The sequence below is a fragment of the Capsella rubella genome, unplaced genomic scaffold (assembly GCF_000375325.1).
Source record: "Capsella rubella cultivar Monte Gargano unplaced genomic scaffold, Caprub1_0 scaffold_7, whole genome shotgun sequence".
Taxonomy (NCBI): Eukaryota; Viridiplantae; Streptophyta; class Magnoliopsida; order Brassicales; family Brassicaceae; genus Capsella; species Capsella rubella.
In genome coordinates, this window is record NW_006238917.1 from 7,866,641 (window position 1) to 7,885,515 (window position 18,875).

The window sequence follows — 18,875 nt, forward strand, 5'->3', positions numbered from 1 at the left end:
ATCTGAAGCAAATCTATCCATCTTTTGCAATTTGATGGGCTCTTTTTAGTTTATTCGATTTTGTTAATTTCGGTGCTAGATTAATTAGTGAGATGCCTCAAAAATATGAGAAGAACAAAGAGAGGAGGCCCTCCCCCCATCAACTTTGCTTGCCTAAAGTGATAAAGAAAAGCCAAAGACAGTTGATTTGGAGCATGCTACTTTATTTTTCTAAAATGAACGTCTCAATCCCTTACTTTTTATTTTCTTCAACCATATCAATATGAAAACTTTCAGAATGAAATTAAAGAACACAACACTTAAGTATAGAGAGTTCTAATAATTGTTCCTCCGGTTTTGAATTTGAACATGCAACCCTCAATCATCATTTCTATCTCTACTTGTTGTTTGAGAAAATGTTGTCACCGACTAGACTAATCCAATGCTGATATTTTGGTCTTATAAAGACTAACTTTTAATATGAATTGGTTTAAAGCCAACTATCAAGTATCAATCCACAAATTTTTAGTCTACCATGATATCATTATGAAACACATCCACAATCCACAATCACCATTAAAGAACCGAAACCATCATTTTCTATTCATATGTTCTCAGGTGGATGTGAAATCTAGCAAGGGAGGAACTAAAGTTTTCATAAAGACTTACATTTTCATTTTTTTCTAGAGACTCGGGCTCGAACTACATCGATCTCTCTACATTTTGTAGTTGTGCATGTAATTTAGAGAAACGAGACTTAGTGGAGGGCATCTTTTTCATTTATCAGTTTCTTGGTTTAATGGCTATGCGTTCGACTTTATTTCTATATCAAAACTTTCTCAGTCAATGGCTAATAGCTATGGGTTTTGAATTGAGACTTAATGGATCGAAGTGGCTACTTTTTTTCCATTGCAAAACTTTATTAGTAAATGGCTACGGGTTCTACTTTGTCTCTTTTTCTCATGTATTTGTTTTGCATTTTTTTCTTTCTGGTCTTTTGTTTTTTTGAGCTTTTTACTTGGCGTGCATTTCACACTTTCTTAGAAAAATAACTTTTCTAAAAAAATACAATGGACCAACATTTTTCTGTACAATAAAATTAAATACTTCTGAAATCAATAAAATTTAATATAAAGTGATTAATAAATACGCAACAAAATATTTCATTACATTAAAACTAAAGATTTTGGTGCATGGTTAATCATCATTTTACTAATAGAAATATGAAGTTTTGTGAAGAACTGCTGCTAAGTGTTTGAAAACTCTTTTTTGTATGAAGTGTTTGGAAAGACTCTTAAACTGTTCTAATTTGAGTAATCAAGTTATTTATCATTTCGTTTCCAAGCTCACGCTTCGTACTTGAAGGTAAGATCTTTGGTTCACCAATCTAGTTATTGCTATCAACTCTGTTTCTCTGTTTTATAATGTCGTGTGGGTTAAGAAATGATTAGTTCATGATTAGGCTCACAAGCCCACTCTGGAGTGAAGTTGTTATTGTTTGAAATTACCAAAAGCTTTAGATGATACCGTAACTTTTTTTTTGGTGTATAGTCTGTTCTTGTTCTTTCACATGTCAATGGTGTTTTTTGTTCCTGTGGAAATAGTGAGCTCTGCTCTCGTGCGTTTAAATCCGTAAGATAAGTATATGCTATGAAAGGTCCGTTGTTTTATGAGATGTGCTCAAGAACTGTTAGATTTTGCGAAAATATCTATCAGTCTTTTTCCGTTTAATCTACAATTCTACTTCTAAGTTAGTACTCATGAGGTTAATGAACAAATACCATGATTAGATTCAGTGCCTCAGTGGCAGAGTTCGATCCGAGAGGAATATCTATATAAATCTTAATAAGGACCAAATTCTATAAACTATATACCCTCATTGTTAGTACTCACTGTAAGAAAATTATGTTTTTAACGTAGCATTTATCCCTTTATTAGGAATGGTTTAGTCGTCTGATCTTGTTGATGTAATTTAGGGTAACTTATTAGCTCACCAACACCTTAATTTCAGAGTGGATGATGATTGATGAGTTTCAGAAGTGGCTAGTGTCATAAAATTGCTTACTTTTCTCTACTTTGGCACATACGGATATATATATGAAACTTGATGCACATGGAGTTTGTCTTGGCATGTAGATAATGTTTAGTAGGTATTGCAAAATTTCTGCAACACAATGAGTACTGTTACTGTATACTTGTACAGTACAAGTTGTACTCGACTTAAACTACCTAAAAGCTTCCTCAATAATTTGTGTCACTTTACATACAGATTACAGAACCCAAAAGATTTAAGTATACACGACGGCAAAGACTGATGGACTAAGATTAACAAGCATCTTGAAAGTCGCTTGTTGGTTTTTAATTTCTTTTACAAGAGAAAAAAACATGTAACACAAAGACAGTAAGACAATTGTTGTTTGTGGATCAAGCCGAAGAAAAAGCTTTTTTGGACATCAAATTATTATTATATCACAGATTTTCTTCGGAAGATGAGGACTAATCTAGTCTCCGGTGAAAAAATACCATAGGCAAGGTAGCAACTAAAAAACTCTTTGATCACTTAGAAAAATGGTTAAGAGGTTTTAGAGGGTCAGAGAGTTAGACATGTTGATCAATATGTGGCTATGTATCAGGCAGGATGGTGGACATGGTTACCAGTTGCTTTGGCGTTTAGGTTGATTCCTTAATCATCTAGTTACGAGAACATGCGTTCGAGTTATATTGAACTAAAAATATCCTAAAGATGATGACTTGAATTTGGGGAGAAAAATAAAGAGAGAAGGAATTGAAATGGTCAAGTCAAATTAAACCATGAAAAATCCTTAAATTCCAACATTTGATATTGTTCTTTAATAGTGGAATATTACGTAACTGTTTAGAAAAGTAAGGTACAAGATAGTGATTGAAGACTAGATCAAGAGATAAGTTGCTTACCACTGCATTGCATTTGAATTAAGAAATTGTTTTTGTTTTGTTGCATCTGTATTATATTTGTTTCTTTCTTGGTCTGCAATTTAGGTTCAGTATTACTTGCACGTATCAACCATCTTAAACTATTCTGATATGCTCTCCTCTTTCTGCAAGACAAATCATATATATTTCACGTGCACCTAAATGTATCCCAATTGGTATATCCCATTTAGTATTTCATATATATGTTCCTTAATTCATTTTTTTTACTTAATTCGAAATTTTGATTTAGAAATCCCGTATCTAAGAAAAGTATAAATCTGCTACTTAAAAACTAAATTACATACTAGTACGTAGCTAGTATATAAGCGACTTTCTTATATATGTTCTTGTCAAATGTAATCGTATTTGCTAATGAGATAATATCCTTGGACCTTAATATTAATATTATTGATGAAAACAAGATTGATCGAAGAGACACACTCAAAAACTAATTTTATTTGATTCAAAAGTAGATAAGAACTGTTTGAATCAGATAAGCTTGGTTGAAAGTTGAAACAGACAAATAAATGTATAGAAAAAGAAACATCCACAAATATTTTTTTGTTACAAATTCACATGAATATAAATTTAAAAACACATTCCAAAAATAAAAAATAAACAGAGAGATTTATCCACACAATGACAAACCAAATTAAAAAAAAAAAAAAAAAGAATGAAAAATAAGTTTTTTTGCCTTTGATTTTTTTTTTTTTTTTGGTTACGTACAAGATGTTTTCATACAAGAGAAAGCTAGCAATCATACATACCATCTTGAAAACAAATCAAGGCTTTGGTGGTTCAACCACAGCTGGCGCCGTCGTCGTTTCCGGGTCCTTAACCGGAGTTTCAACCACCGTCGGAGCCGGAGCAGCTCCTTCCTTCTTCACTTCTTCAACAGGCTTCGTTTCCTCTACCTCCGGTTTCTTCTCTTCCACGACCGAGGTTGTAGCGGTCTCTTCAACAATATCCTTATCTTTCTCACCACTTGGTTCCTCGGTCTTGACCGGTTCTTCGGTTTTGGCTGGCTCTTCGGTTTTTGCCGGTTCCTCGACCACAACTTCTCGTGTCTTCACCTCCTCGGGGAGGAACACACATATCTTCTCGAATAAGAAGGTGACCGGTCCTGCGACATAGCCAGCTCCGAAGCTAGACGAAGCGTCTCTCACAGCCGGTGCTCCGGGGAACTCTGAAATTATTTACCATAATATAATCAAATGCAAAAACAAATAAAAGTAAAGCATACACTAGTTTCATCTAATAAAACCATTCACGGACAAAAGTTATCTACAATAATTTGAAGAGCATATGCATAAATCAATTCATCAAAACTTACGACTACTTCTATCAGTTTTAGTCTTACTTGCTATACACATAACTTTGACTCTACTATATGAAATAAAATATGATTTAACCTAAAGATATACAAAATATAAGACATGATAAGAATCCAAAGCTTTTGCCAGCAAATATTTGAGATATAAGACAAAAAACGATAAATATATAAGACAAGCATATATATATTTGTTGTCGGGATATATTAAAACAAACACATGACAAAGCGTAATTGAGTAGTTTACCAATTTTAACAAGCTCGTCGAGATACTTGACCACAGCCGCTGAGTTTTTCTTCAAACCAGCTTCCTTAGGGTCTCTCACCAAAGCCTGCCCAAGTTTTAATTTTAATTTTAATTACATATAGTTAATTAATATGATTACTGGATGTTAATACACATTAGAGAATCAAATTGGCAAAATAAAATGAAAGAGATAGGGACCTTGACTTCGGCAGACGTGGCCTCATAGGTTTCCACGACCTTTGGTTGGAGTTCTGTCTTTTTCTCCTCAATTTCCTTGTTGATTGTTTCCTATAATTATACGTATCAATCAATATATTGATCATTTCATCATACGTGCCCAAATTAGCAAACACATATAAACCAAAGCTTTCAAAATTAATAATACTAAGAAATATCGCTTCAGATTTGAGTGGATGAGTAGATAATTATTGTAGTACAAAAAAAAAACCTGAAGTGCTAAAATCCAATAGATACGTGGTTATCGTTTTATTTGTCTTCTCTTTATTCAAGAATCAAACAAAAATCATTAAAAATATATATTCCTACAGTAAATAAACACCTACGATATATAAAATAATTAGGATCAAATAATGGTGTCTCATGGGACTATATAGCTACATAATTAACACAATATTTTTTTAAAAAAAATTAGGTGAATAAATCATAATTAATAGTAATACCTTAGAGTCATCAAAGGTTTTGCAAGCTTCAGCAGCAGCAGCCTTCTTAGCACTGTTCTTCTCGAACAGCTTCTTGAATCTTGGAACAACCTTAGAGTTCCAGTATCCCATAGTTAAAATTGAATTAAACCTTCTAATTAACCTGTCAAAGAAAAATAATACAGTATGTGTTACTTACACACATATTCAAAAACCAAAAAACCTCTATCTATATTACTATACCCATGTTACTTATGTGTGTATATAGTACATATCTCAACTGGTGAAAAAAACAAAAGTTCAAGAAAACGACAAAAACCAAGAACAGCAAAAAAAAAAAAAAAAATTATGCTTATCGTAATAGTGTTTCTTCTTCAATCAATATCTTAACTACTCCTAAAAGATACTACTATTGTTTATATGGGTAATTGTATTTTTATCAACACCTAAACAATAATACCTGGAGACTATAATTGCCATGTCAAGCTTTCTCTTTTCATGTTTATCTTAATTGTATCTTCTTAATCGAAATTCGAAACCAAGAGCGAGTTTCACTATGAAACTATGAAATCATATATATATATTTTTCAACGTAGATCACGATTGAGTACAGTCACAGAACGTGATTTATGTTAATAACTACTATATAACGACTAAATATAAATTTGTTACTCCATGGAAGATAACTAATATAGAACAACCCTAGTAGTAGTAATAATAAAACAGAGATAGGTTCATTAATACGAAATAAAAAGTTGTATCGTATCTATGATCGAAACGACGTATATATGAATATACAAACATATATTATATGAGTTTGATTTGATAAAAGAGACTTACTTGAGAAACGATCGTTAAAAACCTCTCTGGAGATCTCTCCTCGTATTGATCTGTTCTTCTTCTTCTTCTTCTCCTATGAACGAATACACGAAACTGTATTAGTTTGTCTCTCTGAATTTAAGAAACCATCATATAGACATGTTTCTCTTGAAACCACCCTTCGTTTTTCTTAATAATTACGATTTCTGCCATCCCTTCTTTCTCGTTTTACCCCTCTTGCCTCGTTGGCTTCAAAACCGTTTTGTTTTCGGTTAACACAAATCTTCCAATCGATTAAACCAATATAAACCGGAACTCACCTTTCGATCCATGGTTTGGGTACCGAACTAAAAAAACCGGTTTGGGTATGATGATTGGTTTTGGATTCCGGTTATCTTCGATTTACCTGGGGAAAAGGATCAAAAGACAGCGGTACAAATAGTAAAAAAAAAAAAACAGAAGAGCCAGCTGGCAGTCACATCAATCACAGTTGGCAAAAATGAGGGATTAGGGCCCAGAAGCAATCGGATTGTTTAAATTCAAGGATGTTGATCTGTAGCTTTGTGTGTGTAACATATACGCCTCTTCTTCTCTCATTTTGTATTATTATTCAATATTCATATTTCACATTATATCATACGTTACATTATTATCTCTTTTTAAACACAAAACAATATAAACATTATCTATCTATCTATCAAGTTTATTTATTTATTTCATTGATCTTGTTAGACTTGCTTGTGGTTGCTACTTTATTACTTAGCCTAGCTAGGTAGGTGTGTGTCTTCTACTACTATTCGGTTTATGCAAGGTGTTGAGTTTGGTTCGAGCCCGAATCAGAGAGACCATGCATTCCCATCATACGAAAGAACCAAAATCTTTATAAGAATGATGTATTTTAATTCGCATTATTTTTGGTTTTTTTTTCTGCTTTCTTTCAAACTTACTTTTATGTTTCGAAAAAATTCTTCAAAGGTTCGTCACTCTTCTTCTAATGAATGATATTCTTTTATGTTTAAACCAAATTTTTTGACTTAGGACAGTTTCGTACCAAACTAATTCTTAACTCGAAAAATCCAACAATTTTTTTTTTTAGATGAAAAATGTGATATGATATTTTTAAAGTATTATATATTGGTGTTAGGAACCGAATGAACAAATAATTAAAACTTACTGAAAAGTAAAGGAAAGTATAATACACACATGGCTTAGCTGTTTTGAAACATTTAGGCTGTCTAGAAAACAAAAATCATCAAGATTATGATATCATATATAATCAAAAAATGATTATAGCTAATTAATTATAGTAAAGACAAACATCCCACACCCCTCAATATCTTTATCGCAATCAAGGAAATCTCCATCAAAAACATGGTTTACACTCCTAACTCACTTCTTTTTTGTCTTTTTTTTTTTTATTAATTCTTTTATAAAAAAAAAACAAGAGAACAAATAATGAACCTCAATAATTCACGATGGTAAATATATTATTTTCAATTATTTTATAGTTCTGTACCCATTATATAATTTCTGAAAATTAATTTAATATGATTTATAGCGAGTACATTATTTTATGGTTAATTTAAATGTATTTTCACATATGTTTTGTGAGTAAGAGCCCTTATACATGTATATGACGGCTGTATTTATTTATGGTTTATAAGAATACAACTTATAAGGTTTTTCAATAGGGAAAATATAATGGAGGTCATAAGGAGTAGATGGCAGAATACATGCACATGGGTTGCCTTCACTATCTGTTGTCTTTGATGAACAAAACAATGGACAACCATCCATTATGAAAGATCCTATGATGATATATCATTCATTTTCATCATTTTTTCACATATTCACACACGTATATATACACAAATACACCCACATGTTAGGTATATACAATTGGGTATATATATGATCATTTAGAATTCTTCATTAAAAATTTTACTCGACTATAACAACGTGTATAGAATTTTACTGAGATTAACGGGTGGTTTTATGTGTATATTTCTTGGTTTTGTAGAAAATGTTAATTTGATAATTTGGAAGTTTATTTTTTTTTTTTGAATATTTTTTTAATTGGGCCTTTTGACAGAAGCCCACTATAGTCGATTTAATCCAGGATGAGTTATGCCAAATAGAAGAGCTGAAACTACTGAAGAGCTATGGGCAATTAGCATTCTCTCTCTATAGCCTAGACGTTCTCATGGCAGAATTTTATAGTATCCTCATGTTTCAAAACAATTGGTAATAATAGTTCTACATATCTACTTATACTAGTATCTGTTATATCATTAATACCTTACGCTAATTAATGTAATTAGTGTAAAACAACCTTCTAGATCTTGGGCTTGTTCAGGCCCATAGACTCTTCTGAAAAATTGAACTGTGGAGTCGTCAAAAAGTCTTTTATACATATGTCCTGAACCCTCTCCTTTTTTTTCCACCTATATAGGAGAGAAGTAAAATTTCATAATAATACTATTACAGAACTGCATGCCTTTTGATCATTCCATATATATACTAACTTAATAACTTATAAATACAAAGTATTGAGGAAGGTCGGATTCTCAAATCACTTATTGTAATAAGAGATGTACATGATAACAATCTCTCTATGCTTCACCAGTTTCTTAGCGTTTCTCTTCCTAAAACGAACCACCACCACCACCAAACTTAACCAACCACCCTCTCCATGGCGGCTTCCGGTGATTGGAAACCTCCACCAGGTCAGCCTCCACCCTCACCGCGCCTTTCGTTCCCTCAGCCTCCGCTATGGTCCGCTCATGCTCCTTCACTTCGGTCGTGTCCCTACCCTCGTAGTCTCATCTGCTGACGCAGCTCATGACGTCTTGAAAACACACGATCTTAAGTTTGCCAACCGTCCTAAAACCAAAGCTGTCGATATAATCATGAACGGTGGGCGAGATATTGCTTTTTCATCCTACGGCGAATATTGGAGACAGATGAAGGTATCGCTTTTTTATACAGTTTTATAAATTCTTATGTATATTATATCTTATCCTGATCTGTAAGAATAAATTTATCTTTTTATTTATTGGATGAAGAGTTTATGCACTATCCATCTCCTCGGTAAGCGAATGGTCAAGTCCTTTGAGAAAGTAAGAGAAGAGGAGATAAAGATAGTTATAGAGAAGCTTGAGAAAGCAAGTTCTTCTTCTTTGCCGGTAAATCTAAGCAGGTTACTCCTTAATATGTCAAACGATGTGATATGTAGAGTTGCTATGGGAAGAAAATATAGCCGCGAGGAAAACACTAGCAATTTTGAAAACCAATTGAGAAAAGTCATGGAGCTTCTAGGCTCTTTCCCCGTCGGAGATTATATCCCTGGTTTGGCGTGGATAGATAAACTCCGCGGTTTGGACCGTAAAATGGAGGAAGTAAGCAAAACGTTTGTGGAGTTTCTAGAACGAGTGGTGCAAGAACATGTAGATGAAGTTGAGAATAAAGAGACGTTAGATTTTGTTGATATATTGTTACAAATTCAAAGAGAGAAGACTAATGGATTCGAGCTTGATAGAAGCGACATCAGACTCATCATTTTGGTAACTACGACAAAACATCATCCTTATACTCTTTTTATTCGAAATCTATAGTAATTAACACATATAACTAGAGAGTCATTTGAGATAAAATAAAATTAACATATTAATGTTACTAAGCATGAAATATTTTGCTTGTTTTATAGGATATTTTCTTAGGAGGAACAACAACATTTTTCACGGCCATCGACTGGGCAATGATACTTCTCATAAGACATCCAGAATCTATGAAAAAACTCCAAGAAGAGATCCGAATGTATTCGAGACATAAGTTATATGTATCAGAAGAAGAAGTTGAGGATATGAAATACCTAAAAGCTGTGATCAAAGAAGTACTCCGACTACATCCCCCAGGCCCATTGTTAATTCCAAGAGAACTTAGTGAAGATATCAAACTAAAGGGATATGATATTGCGGCTGGCACAATGGTAATTAAATATCTAAACCAAGAAACCAAACGATCATGTTTGATAATAAGTACGTAAACTATATAGAAAAAAGAATATATCATATGTGTTGGTACGTAATTGGGCAGGTCTTCATCAACGCTTGGGCCATCCATCGAGACACCGAAGAATGGGGACAAGATGCAGAAGACTTTAAGCCAGAAAGGCACTTGGATCTATCACTGGACTTTCGCGGACAAGACTTCAAGTTCATTCCATTCGGATCGGGGAGAAGGTTATGTCCTGCCATAGATTTTGCAATAACGTTAATTGAGGTGGCCTTGGCAAACTTTGTTCACCGGTTTAACTGGAGAGTCGAGAATAGACCACTTGGAGATGATGATGAGTACTATCTAGCTGAAACAACCGGCATTGAAGTTTGCCGCAAGTACCCTTTGATTGCCTTTCCAACTTCAAATTTATCCACAAATTATGGAACAACAACAAAAATCAATGTCTCTGGCTAAAACTCATGTTAGAAAAAACAGAGTTTTTGTCATCGCTTTTGTGTGAAATGTATTGTTGTTTTGGTTCATTATACTGCCATATTCTATCATTTCAAGATGACATATGACAAGATGACAAATAATGCATTAATATCAGAAGACAATTCATAAAAATATCTTCACACCGTTGGACACAATATAGAAAATTAAGTTAGATTTCATGTGAAGGTCGTTCGAAATTAATCAAACTGGTATACTTAAAAAATAATGCCAACTATTCTATTGAAGTGGAAAAATGGGAGTGGTCACTATGTAATTTTTTCAAAATAATTATGTTTGCAGCTACAAGTTTCCGTATCATTTCAACAGGAGACTCCATTTCCTCATTTAATTCATAAACTAACTTCGATCAATTTGTTATACTTATTCATTTATTTCGTTATGAATATAGTAACAATCATATTTGATATGTATCAAAAGTGATTGTTCGATAATATTCATCACATATAAGGGAGATCAAATTATCTACGTACATAAATCTTTATCCCAAAAAATGTAGCTACATAATTTAGCTATAGTGGTTTATAGTGTTTAATAGATCAGTTACTAATCTTATTTTCATACCATTATTTACTATTCTTTTTTTTTTCAACGTCATTTTAGAATTTCTATATTTTTAATGCAAATATTAATTACAATGTTCTAACTTATTTTATTAGTTTAATATACGTTGAATGGAAAAAGTTGATTTTTTGTCAAAAATTAACTTAATGTTGAAATTGTGTATGAATATATAGTAAAAATAAAATTTTAAATTATTTACAAGATATATGTGAAATAAATTTTACCGACATATAAACTAAAATAAAACTTTAATTATTTTGTTGTTGTCAATTTGGAATGGTATCTCACTTATTTTAATGAACACCACATGTTACACGAAGAGGCACTAGAATTATCTTAAGATATATATGATGAGGTAGACAAAACTTGATTCTCTATTGACACAAATAAATTGTTGGTTTGTCCACTTAGTTTTCAGGCCGAGAAAGCATATATTATTTAAGCAGGAACCGTGGTACATGACATAATACAAACAATAGGATTGTACCCTATCGATACAAACAAAACTAAAATCTTATTATTATTAATTTTTTGTCAAAGAATACCTAATTATGATTTTTATTTTTTTACTTTTTACTTTTTTTTTTCCTTTTAAGATTGAGTGGTTTATCAAAATTTATTATACTACGAGTGGTCAAGCAAGTGTGCTTTTCTATAGTATTATGAATTTTGATCATCTCTTTATAATCTGTCGTACTATACAGATTCGAATCCAGATGAAATCTCCAAACTCTTTAAAGTAAACATAAAGAGAAGCTCATGATAAGCATGTATGTATCTTTTGACTCGATCGTTTCCAGACTTCAACTTATAATATCTCTCTCTAGCATATTTAATTTAGACTACCTAGTACGACTCCAACTCTACGTTTTAAAAACATTACAGGCTAATTTTATAGGGAAATTATTATTAAAAATCGAAAAAATTGAGAGTTTAGGAATTATATGATGAAGTGTGACAGAGCATGATTTCGATTTGGCAAAGATAAGATCATAACAGGGTTAGTCTTTCAAAAAAGTTGTCGCGCGCAATGATGATGCCTATAGTGTACATATGACCACCATCATTTACTACTTGTGAGTTGTGAGTTATGGCTTTGCATGGGAGATTAAAGTTATCTTTGCGTGGAACAGTTTGTGCCTCAGAGCCATATATCCCAACATTTTCGGGTATCTAACTAATCAATAAGCTCATAAACTGGATGATTGATCTGACTATTTCACATCTATTGATTGTTATATAATACTAACCCTACTTTCTATATATGAAAAAAAAAAAATCTTTGAAAAATCCGATTTTGCAAAATAGCAATTACTTTCAATGTATTTGATAAACAATGATAACCTGAAAATAACAAACAATACGAAACATATGATTATACTAAATTAACAACTTCAATATAGTAGACCAAGAACAACAAAGAGTACTGAAGTAAGGAAAATACAAATTTATGCATAGTATAAGTATGGCTCCAAAATCACTCTTTACTTACAATTCAATATTTACGTACGCATGTATATTTTGAGTCAATATTTAATTAGCAGACAAAGTATGATTTATAATATTATAAACAGGAAGGCTTTCACAAAATCGTCGTATGGTGCGGGTGAAATGAGAGGGAACCACCACTTGGTTCAATAAGTTCAAAAAGTTCTCTTGATAACCATTTGCCTCTAAGATTTTGCTTATTATTATTGCAGCGCCTAGTTGCAAATATTGCAAAAGCCCCATACGCCATACATATGTATATCATATTGTTTTGATTGTACTCAATATTTGATTGCCATCAATCTATAAATATAACATTATTTTGCTCTCTTCCCCTTCATCACTTTTCCCTATCCCTCTCTTCCAAAACATGGATTCTCAAACTGTTCTGGATCATGAAGGCGACCGCACGTTTAGAAAGTTGCAACCCTCACAGTGGGCTGATCACTTCCTCTATGTTCCGGTCGATGAATTGGTGAGTCTATTTTCTGTTAGCACTATTTATACTGATGATGTATAGAACACTTAGACACATACAAAACAAAATTAATTGGGCCACCAAAACCAAAAAGACAAATAAATTATAAATTGGCTTAATGAAGATTGTTGGCTAGTAGTTTGTACTAGTGTTATTATTGTGTCACTACCTCATATTCAATTCTCGTTTGTTATTGAAAAAAAAGTGTTATGTGAAAGCTCATGTCCTGTTCCATAACTTCTTCTAGGAACTGGATGTCATTGCAAGTGAACTCGAAGCAATCAAGCCCAAAGTTAAAGACATTCTCATTTCCCATTCCCAAGCCAACGGCCATGACTCCGCTAAGAGGAAAACTCTTTTGATTTATTTGATGACCAGTCTTGGTGTTGCATATCATTTTGAGAATGAGATCGAAGAGATCTTGACACATGCCTTTGAAAAGATAGATGATATGATCGTGGATGAACATGACCTTTACACAATCTCCATCTCATTTTGGGTTTTCAGAACGTATGGACACAACATGTCGTCAGGTAAGAAGCGGTGTGTATATCAATAGTTAGATACATATCATGATATCAGTTAGCTTGTTCATTTCTTACTTTGATCCGAAGGTATTAATTACAAGATACAACAATCTTTGATATACATAGATGTGTTCAAAAGGTTCAAAGGGGAGGACGGAGAGTTCATGGACTCATTAACCAAGGATGCTAAGGGCATGTTGAGCTTATACGAAGCCTCTCATTTGAGGACGACAAAAGATTGTATACTAGACGAAGCACTGAGTTTCACAACGAGACATCTGGAGTCGTTGGCAGGACGAGAAAGCCCTCATCTCTCAAGGCTTATACATAATGCTCTTGGTCTATCTCAACACTGGAACATGGAGATATTAGTCGCGCTGGAATATATATCATTCTACAAACACGAAGAAGACCATGATGAGACAATACTCAAGTTTGCCAAGCTCAATTTCAAGTTTTTACAACTTATATACATTAAGGAGCTCAAAATGGTTACAAAGTGTGTAATCTCCTCAATACTTGTACTTCTATATATTATAATTTTTTTTTCACTCATACCTACCTTATATCAGTATGTGTGTTTAATTTGTTTTGATGCAAGATGGTATAAGGAGCTGGAGTTTGCATCTAAGTTGCCACCTTACTTCAGAGATAGAATTGTGGAGTTACATTTTTTTGTGATATCGATGTACTTTGAGCCACAGTTCTCACGTGCTAGGATTATGTTGACAAAGTTCTACACAGCCGAAACCATCATCGACGACACATTCGATAGATATGCCTCCATTCATGAAGCTGAAATCCTCGCAAATAGCCTAGCAAGGTACTACTACTACTACACAAACCATCATATTAGTATTAGTAATTCTGATAATCTTGAAAATGATATTGATGATGTACAAGGTGGGCTCCTGATAAAGATATGGATAGACAACCAACTTATTTGAAATTCGTGTTTGAGTTTATATTGGATGTATTCAAAGAATTTGAAAGCGAAGTGGGATCTGAAGGAAGATCTTACAGCTTGAAAGGCACTCTAGACGAGGTAACCAATCTATACTCCTTTTAGTAATGACATATAATAACATTATTGTAACGTATGGGTATGTAAAATCGTTGTTGTATGAAAAAAAAAATCATGCATATATAGTTGGGTGGGTAGTTGTTATCTACTTTCTACTTTTCCATTTCTTTTCAATGTTAAATGTCTTATTTCAAAAAACAATCAAAATAATAATTCATTTGGCTAACTCTTATAATCTTCGAAGATTCTTATTATAATTGTTTGTTTTAGTAAAATATTCGTAATATATACAGTTGTTGCAACATGTTTTATACTTTTGTGCATGCATGTGATATATCAAGTTAACCTGTGAAAGATATTTGCATGCAGTTCAAAAGACTAGTGAAATCCAACCTTGATCTTGCCAAATGGGCGCATGACGCTCATGTGCCTAGCTTTGAGGATTACATGGAGGTTGGTGAGGTCGAGATCACGATGTATGCGACTATGGCAGGGACTTTGATGGGTATGGGACATATAGCTACGGAGAAAGCTTATGAGTGGCTCAAATCTAGACCAAAACTCATCCAATCATTATCTATAAACGGGCGTCTGATGAATGACATGGCCGGTTTCGAGGTACGAATAAATTAGTCTACAAGACTATACAACCCACCTTGAATTACCCAATAGAGATAGCTCTCCAAATACCTTGTCTTTCCTTTGGATATTCATAAATAAGTTATTATGTAATTACAAACTTATGTGGGATTTGATTAGGATGACATGAGTAGAGGATACGTAACTACTGGGATCAACTGCTACATGAAGCAATATGGAGTTACTAAAAACGAAGCTTTTAGGGCACTTCACGAGATGCGTGTGGACAACGACAAAATAGTGAATGAAGAGCTGTTGATGACAAAAAATGTGCCAAGACGAGTTCTCAAGGAAGCCATCAATTGTGCACGCATGACCAACGTTGCCTACGGCTACGGTGAAGGACTAACTCATCCCGAAGGCAAAATTAAAGAATATATTGTTTCTCTTTACAATATTGATCAGATTCCTCTTTAAAGCCTTTTGATTTGTTATATTCTTACAATTCTGAATCTTGGTTTGTTATCAGATGTGGTTTATATACTAACTAGTTATTGACCCGCGCTACGCGCGTGAGGTTTATAAATTTTTTTTATATTTTAAAATTTATATTTTGATTTTTTTTTGATTTTTTTTTATTTTTATGTTTTTACTGTTGTCATTGTATTAACTTAGTATATGAAATGTTTATTGTTATTTGTTTAACTTTGATTTAGGTCAAATAGTAGCTGATAGAACCTTACATTTCAAAAGCCTTTAATTCTCGTAGGCTAAATTATTCTGGTGAATCCGCTTATTTATTTATGCAAGTGTTTTCATTTTACTTTTTAGTTTTTTTTTTCTACTTCTTATGTCTAAAATTGGTTGTGTTCTCGTTTGAGTTGGCTTCGAATGACATCAATTTAGTGGTATATCTATCTGTATAGCATAAATATCCTTGTTTTGTATTTTGTTTTTGTATTTAGCCCTATTAATCAAAAAATTGATTATTACTTTATAAATAGATATTATAATAAAGTAATGAACCTTAACATAACTTGAAAAATTATTGGCAAGGTCCAAAATTTGAGAATGATTTGTGGATTTTGCGCGAATTGTTGTATTTTTTATTTATTGATTTGGCGATCTCTTGTTTATTATCTATTTATTTTGGTTTGTTATGTTTTTGTTTGTTATTTTTATTTGTTATTTTTTAATATATTTGTTATTTGTTATTGTTATTTAACATACATATTAGTATAATCTACTTTATACTAATTTAACATATTTATTTTATTATAACTATTATCTGAAAGGACTTTTCATTTTTTTGTTTTTGAAAAAACTTGTTTACATGTGTATAAATCTTTAACTTAAATGATAAAATGATATAAATAAATTATTAAAATTAAAGAGTAAAATGATGTGAATGATGTTTGAAAGGACTTTTCATATTTCTTTTTGAAAAACTTGTTTACATGTGTATAAATATTTAGATTAAAGAATAAAATGATATAAATAAATTATTAAAATTAAATAATAAAATGATGTTGATGATAATTAGGATGATGAGGTGGCTTAAAGAGAAAAGAGAAAAAGTTAACTTTATATATATAGATTTAGCTCGCATATTTCGTGTTACTCTAGGTAAAATGCTTTTCTCTTGGACTCTTAATTATTATTTTTAGGTCTTTAAACATGGGATACTCTTATTTAACTACTTAAGTCTAAAATCTTTTTATCTAATCTGAAGTCAAAGTCAGTCTCACCTACCAAAATTGACATAACTTTGGTTTTAACAGGAATGAAATTATATTATATTGATAATTAACTATGGTTCAAAACTCAATCTCACCTGGCAAAATTGGTATAACTTTGTTTTTAGCGGAAATCAAATTATGTTATATTCATAATTAATTATATGCCAAAACTCATTCTCACCTACCAAAACTGGGATACTGTAATTGGAATCAAATTGAACTCAAATACCGAAGAAAAATTATCAAATAAAAATATGGGAAAATGTCAAAAAAGCCCGAACTTTCAAATTTAGGACAAAAAAAGCATGAACTTTCGAAATGTCAATTAAATCATAAAGTTTGGTTTGACTTTTCGATAAAATGTTCAAGTTTCGTTGACTGGGTCATTTTGAGCACGACGTTAACTTTCCGTTAAAAAAAATAATAACGCAGTTAACTTTCTGTTAGAACCAAAACGACACCATTTAGTAACTTTTAAAACGTGGTCGTTTAAAAAAATTAAGATTCTAATCTGACTTCGTGGGGAATCAAACTCACGACCATATGTAGTTGCAACCTACAATCAACCACTGTCCCGCAATAACCTTTTAGTACCAAACACACAGCTGCTCTATATATATACACGTTAGATATATATTTATTAAAAGGAACAATTTTTAAAAAATTATACATATATATATATATATATATATATGATCTCTAAATTAAATAAGAATCCAAGTTTTAATTGAAACTTCATTTTTAAACTCAATCAACCTCCTTTCAAATTTAAAAATTTACGAGTTTCAATTATTTTTAAGATAATATTTTAATGTGTTAATGGGTTTTGAAATTCAAATCATATATGTTCTTTAAAATAAAATAGAATTATGGATTTAGTTAAAACTGTAAGTTAAATTAGATTTTATTTAAATAATTTAAGTTAACTCATTTTGAATTTTTAAATTTATGAGTTACACTTGAATTTGTTTAGTTAACTTCGTTACATTTTAGTAGTAAAATGTGGATTTAAAGTATGAATTAATGTATATGATTAAATGTGTTTTTTGGTTTAGTCAAAAATAAATATTATTATAAAGAGAGAGTGAAACCTTACTTTTATATATATGATTTAATATTTTGTTATTGTAATTCATTTCCTATTTATATATAAATTAGTTGTGTGGTGTGATGCTAAAAAGTTAATGCGGCCCAATGGTCATGAGTAACTGCGTTATTATTCTTTTTAACGGAAAGTTAACGTCGTGCTCAAAATGGCTCAGTCAACGAAACTTGAGCATTTTATTAAAAAGTCAAACCAAACTTTATGATTTAATTGACATTTCAAAAGTTTATGCTTTTTTCGTCCTAAATTTGAAAGTTCGGGTTTTTTTCGACATTTTTCCCATAAAAATATAGCACTACACTACGCAGTACGCACTCTGATCACAACGCATTGTATATTTTTAGTTTTACTGATTACAAAATATGTATTCTAAACATATATACATCTGTTGGCATGTCCCCATGCACAATCAATTATTTTATACTCACCCGCTTCTGAACATTATTCGTTCTTCAACAATCTTGTCTATAATATAAGAGAACGTTAATTACTCCATCCATAATAAAAAAAAAAAAAACATATTGTCAAACTCTTTCAGATATGATTCTATCTGATTGAACGTGGTATCAATATTTGACTATGTTCATTGTCCTGTCTTTTTGCATGTAAAACTCTTACAGCTTTCACGTTCAAAAGGTCTGGCGTTTCCTTTTACGTACTTGGATGATCTCGGGAATTATATTTTAAAAATTTTACCCAAAGGAATGGGAAAAAAAACCAAAATATTCAGATTATCAGATATCGTTTCTTTTAATTCATTGGTGGATATTTGGACGAACCATATATATTGTGACTAAATAACATAGGATTTATAAACTTTTCACAAATCACTTGAAATTTTACTTTGAATATATAATTTTTTTTTATAGAAAT

At 31.8% G+C, this 18,875-nt stretch overlaps 3 protein-coding genes across 3 annotated transcripts; 2 read left to right on the forward strand and 1 right to left on the reverse strand.

Moving 5' to 3' along the window:
• Positions 1 to 3,512: 3,512 nt before the first annotated feature.
• Positions 3,513 to 6,120, reverse strand: LOC17880270 (plasma membrane-associated cation-binding protein 1). The gene is made up of 5 exons (XM_006284412.2): positions 6,008 to 6,120; positions 5,189 to 5,330; positions 4,707 to 4,796; positions 4,509 to 4,593; positions 3,513 to 4,117 (listed from the first exon to the last, which is right to left on the reverse strand). Exons 2-5 carry the CDS (start codon positions 5,297 to 5,299, stop codon positions 3,714 to 3,716), a joined length of 690 nt encoding a protein of 229 aa, XP_006284474.1. The 5' UTR covers positions 5,300 to 5,330; positions 6,008 to 6,120; the 3' UTR covers positions 3,513 to 3,713.
• A 2,339-nt stretch (positions 6,121 to 8,459) lies between these two features.
• Positions 8,460 to 10,527, forward strand: LOC17880761 (putative cytochrome P450 71A28). Its single transcript, XM_006286164.2, has 4 exons — positions 8,460 to 8,955; positions 9,052 to 9,549; positions 9,693 to 9,974; positions 10,082 to 10,527. Exons 1-4 carry the CDS (start codon positions 8,578 to 8,580, stop codon positions 10,457 to 10,459), a joined length of 1,536 nt encoding a protein of 511 aa, XP_006286226.1. The 5' UTR covers positions 8,460 to 8,577; the 3' UTR covers positions 10,460 to 10,527.
• A 2,393-nt stretch (positions 10,528 to 12,920) lies between these two features.
• LOC17877698 (putative terpenoid synthase 7) lies at positions 12,921 to 15,677 on the forward strand. The gene is made up of 7 exons (XM_006286056.2): positions 12,921 to 13,025; positions 13,276 to 13,561; positions 13,682 to 14,054; positions 14,157 to 14,378; positions 14,459 to 14,600; positions 14,949 to 15,197; positions 15,339 to 15,677. The coding sequence occupies exons 1-7, from the start codon at positions 12,921 to 12,923 to the stop codon at positions 15,633 to 15,635; spliced, it is 1,674 nt and encodes a 557-aa protein (XP_006286118.1). The 3' UTR covers positions 15,636 to 15,677.
• Positions 15,678 to 18,875: the final 3,198 nt, after the last annotated feature.

Coding starts and splice junctions, on each gene's coding strand:
- LOC17880270 (XM_006284412.2), bottom strand. CDS start 5,299: ATGGGATACTGGAACTCTAAGGTTGTTCCAAGATTCAAGAAGCTGTTC. Junction 4,797..5,188: donor AAACCTTTGATGACTCTAAG/GTATTACTATTA, acceptor GTATAATTATAG/GAAACAATCAACAAGGAAAT. Junction 4,118..4,508: donor CGACGAGCTTGTTAAAATTG/GTAAACTACTCA, acceptor AAATAATTTCAG/AGTTCCCCGGAGCACCGGCT.
- LOC17880761 (XM_006286164.2), top strand. CDS start 8,578: ATGTACATGATAACAATCTCTCTATGCTTCACCAGTTTCTTAGCGTTT. Junction 8,956..9,051: donor AATATTGGAGACAGATGAAG/GTATCGCTTTTT, acceptor TATTGGATGAAG/AGTTTATGCACTATCCATCT. Junction 9,550..9,692: donor ACATCAGACTCATCATTTTG/GTAACTACGACA, acceptor CTTGTTTTATAG/GATATTTTCTTAGGAGGAAC.
- LOC17877698 (XM_006286056.2), top strand. CDS start 12,921: ATGGATTCTCAAACTGTTCTGGATCATGAAGGCGACCGCACGTTTAGA. Junction 14,055..14,156: donor GAGCTCAAAATGGTTACAAA/GTGTGTAATCTC, acceptor TTTTGATGCAAG/ATGGTATAAGGAGCTGGAGT. Junction 14,379..14,458: donor CTCGCAAATAGCCTAGCAAG/GTACTACTACTA, acceptor ATGATGTACAAG/GTGGGCTCCTGATAAAGATA.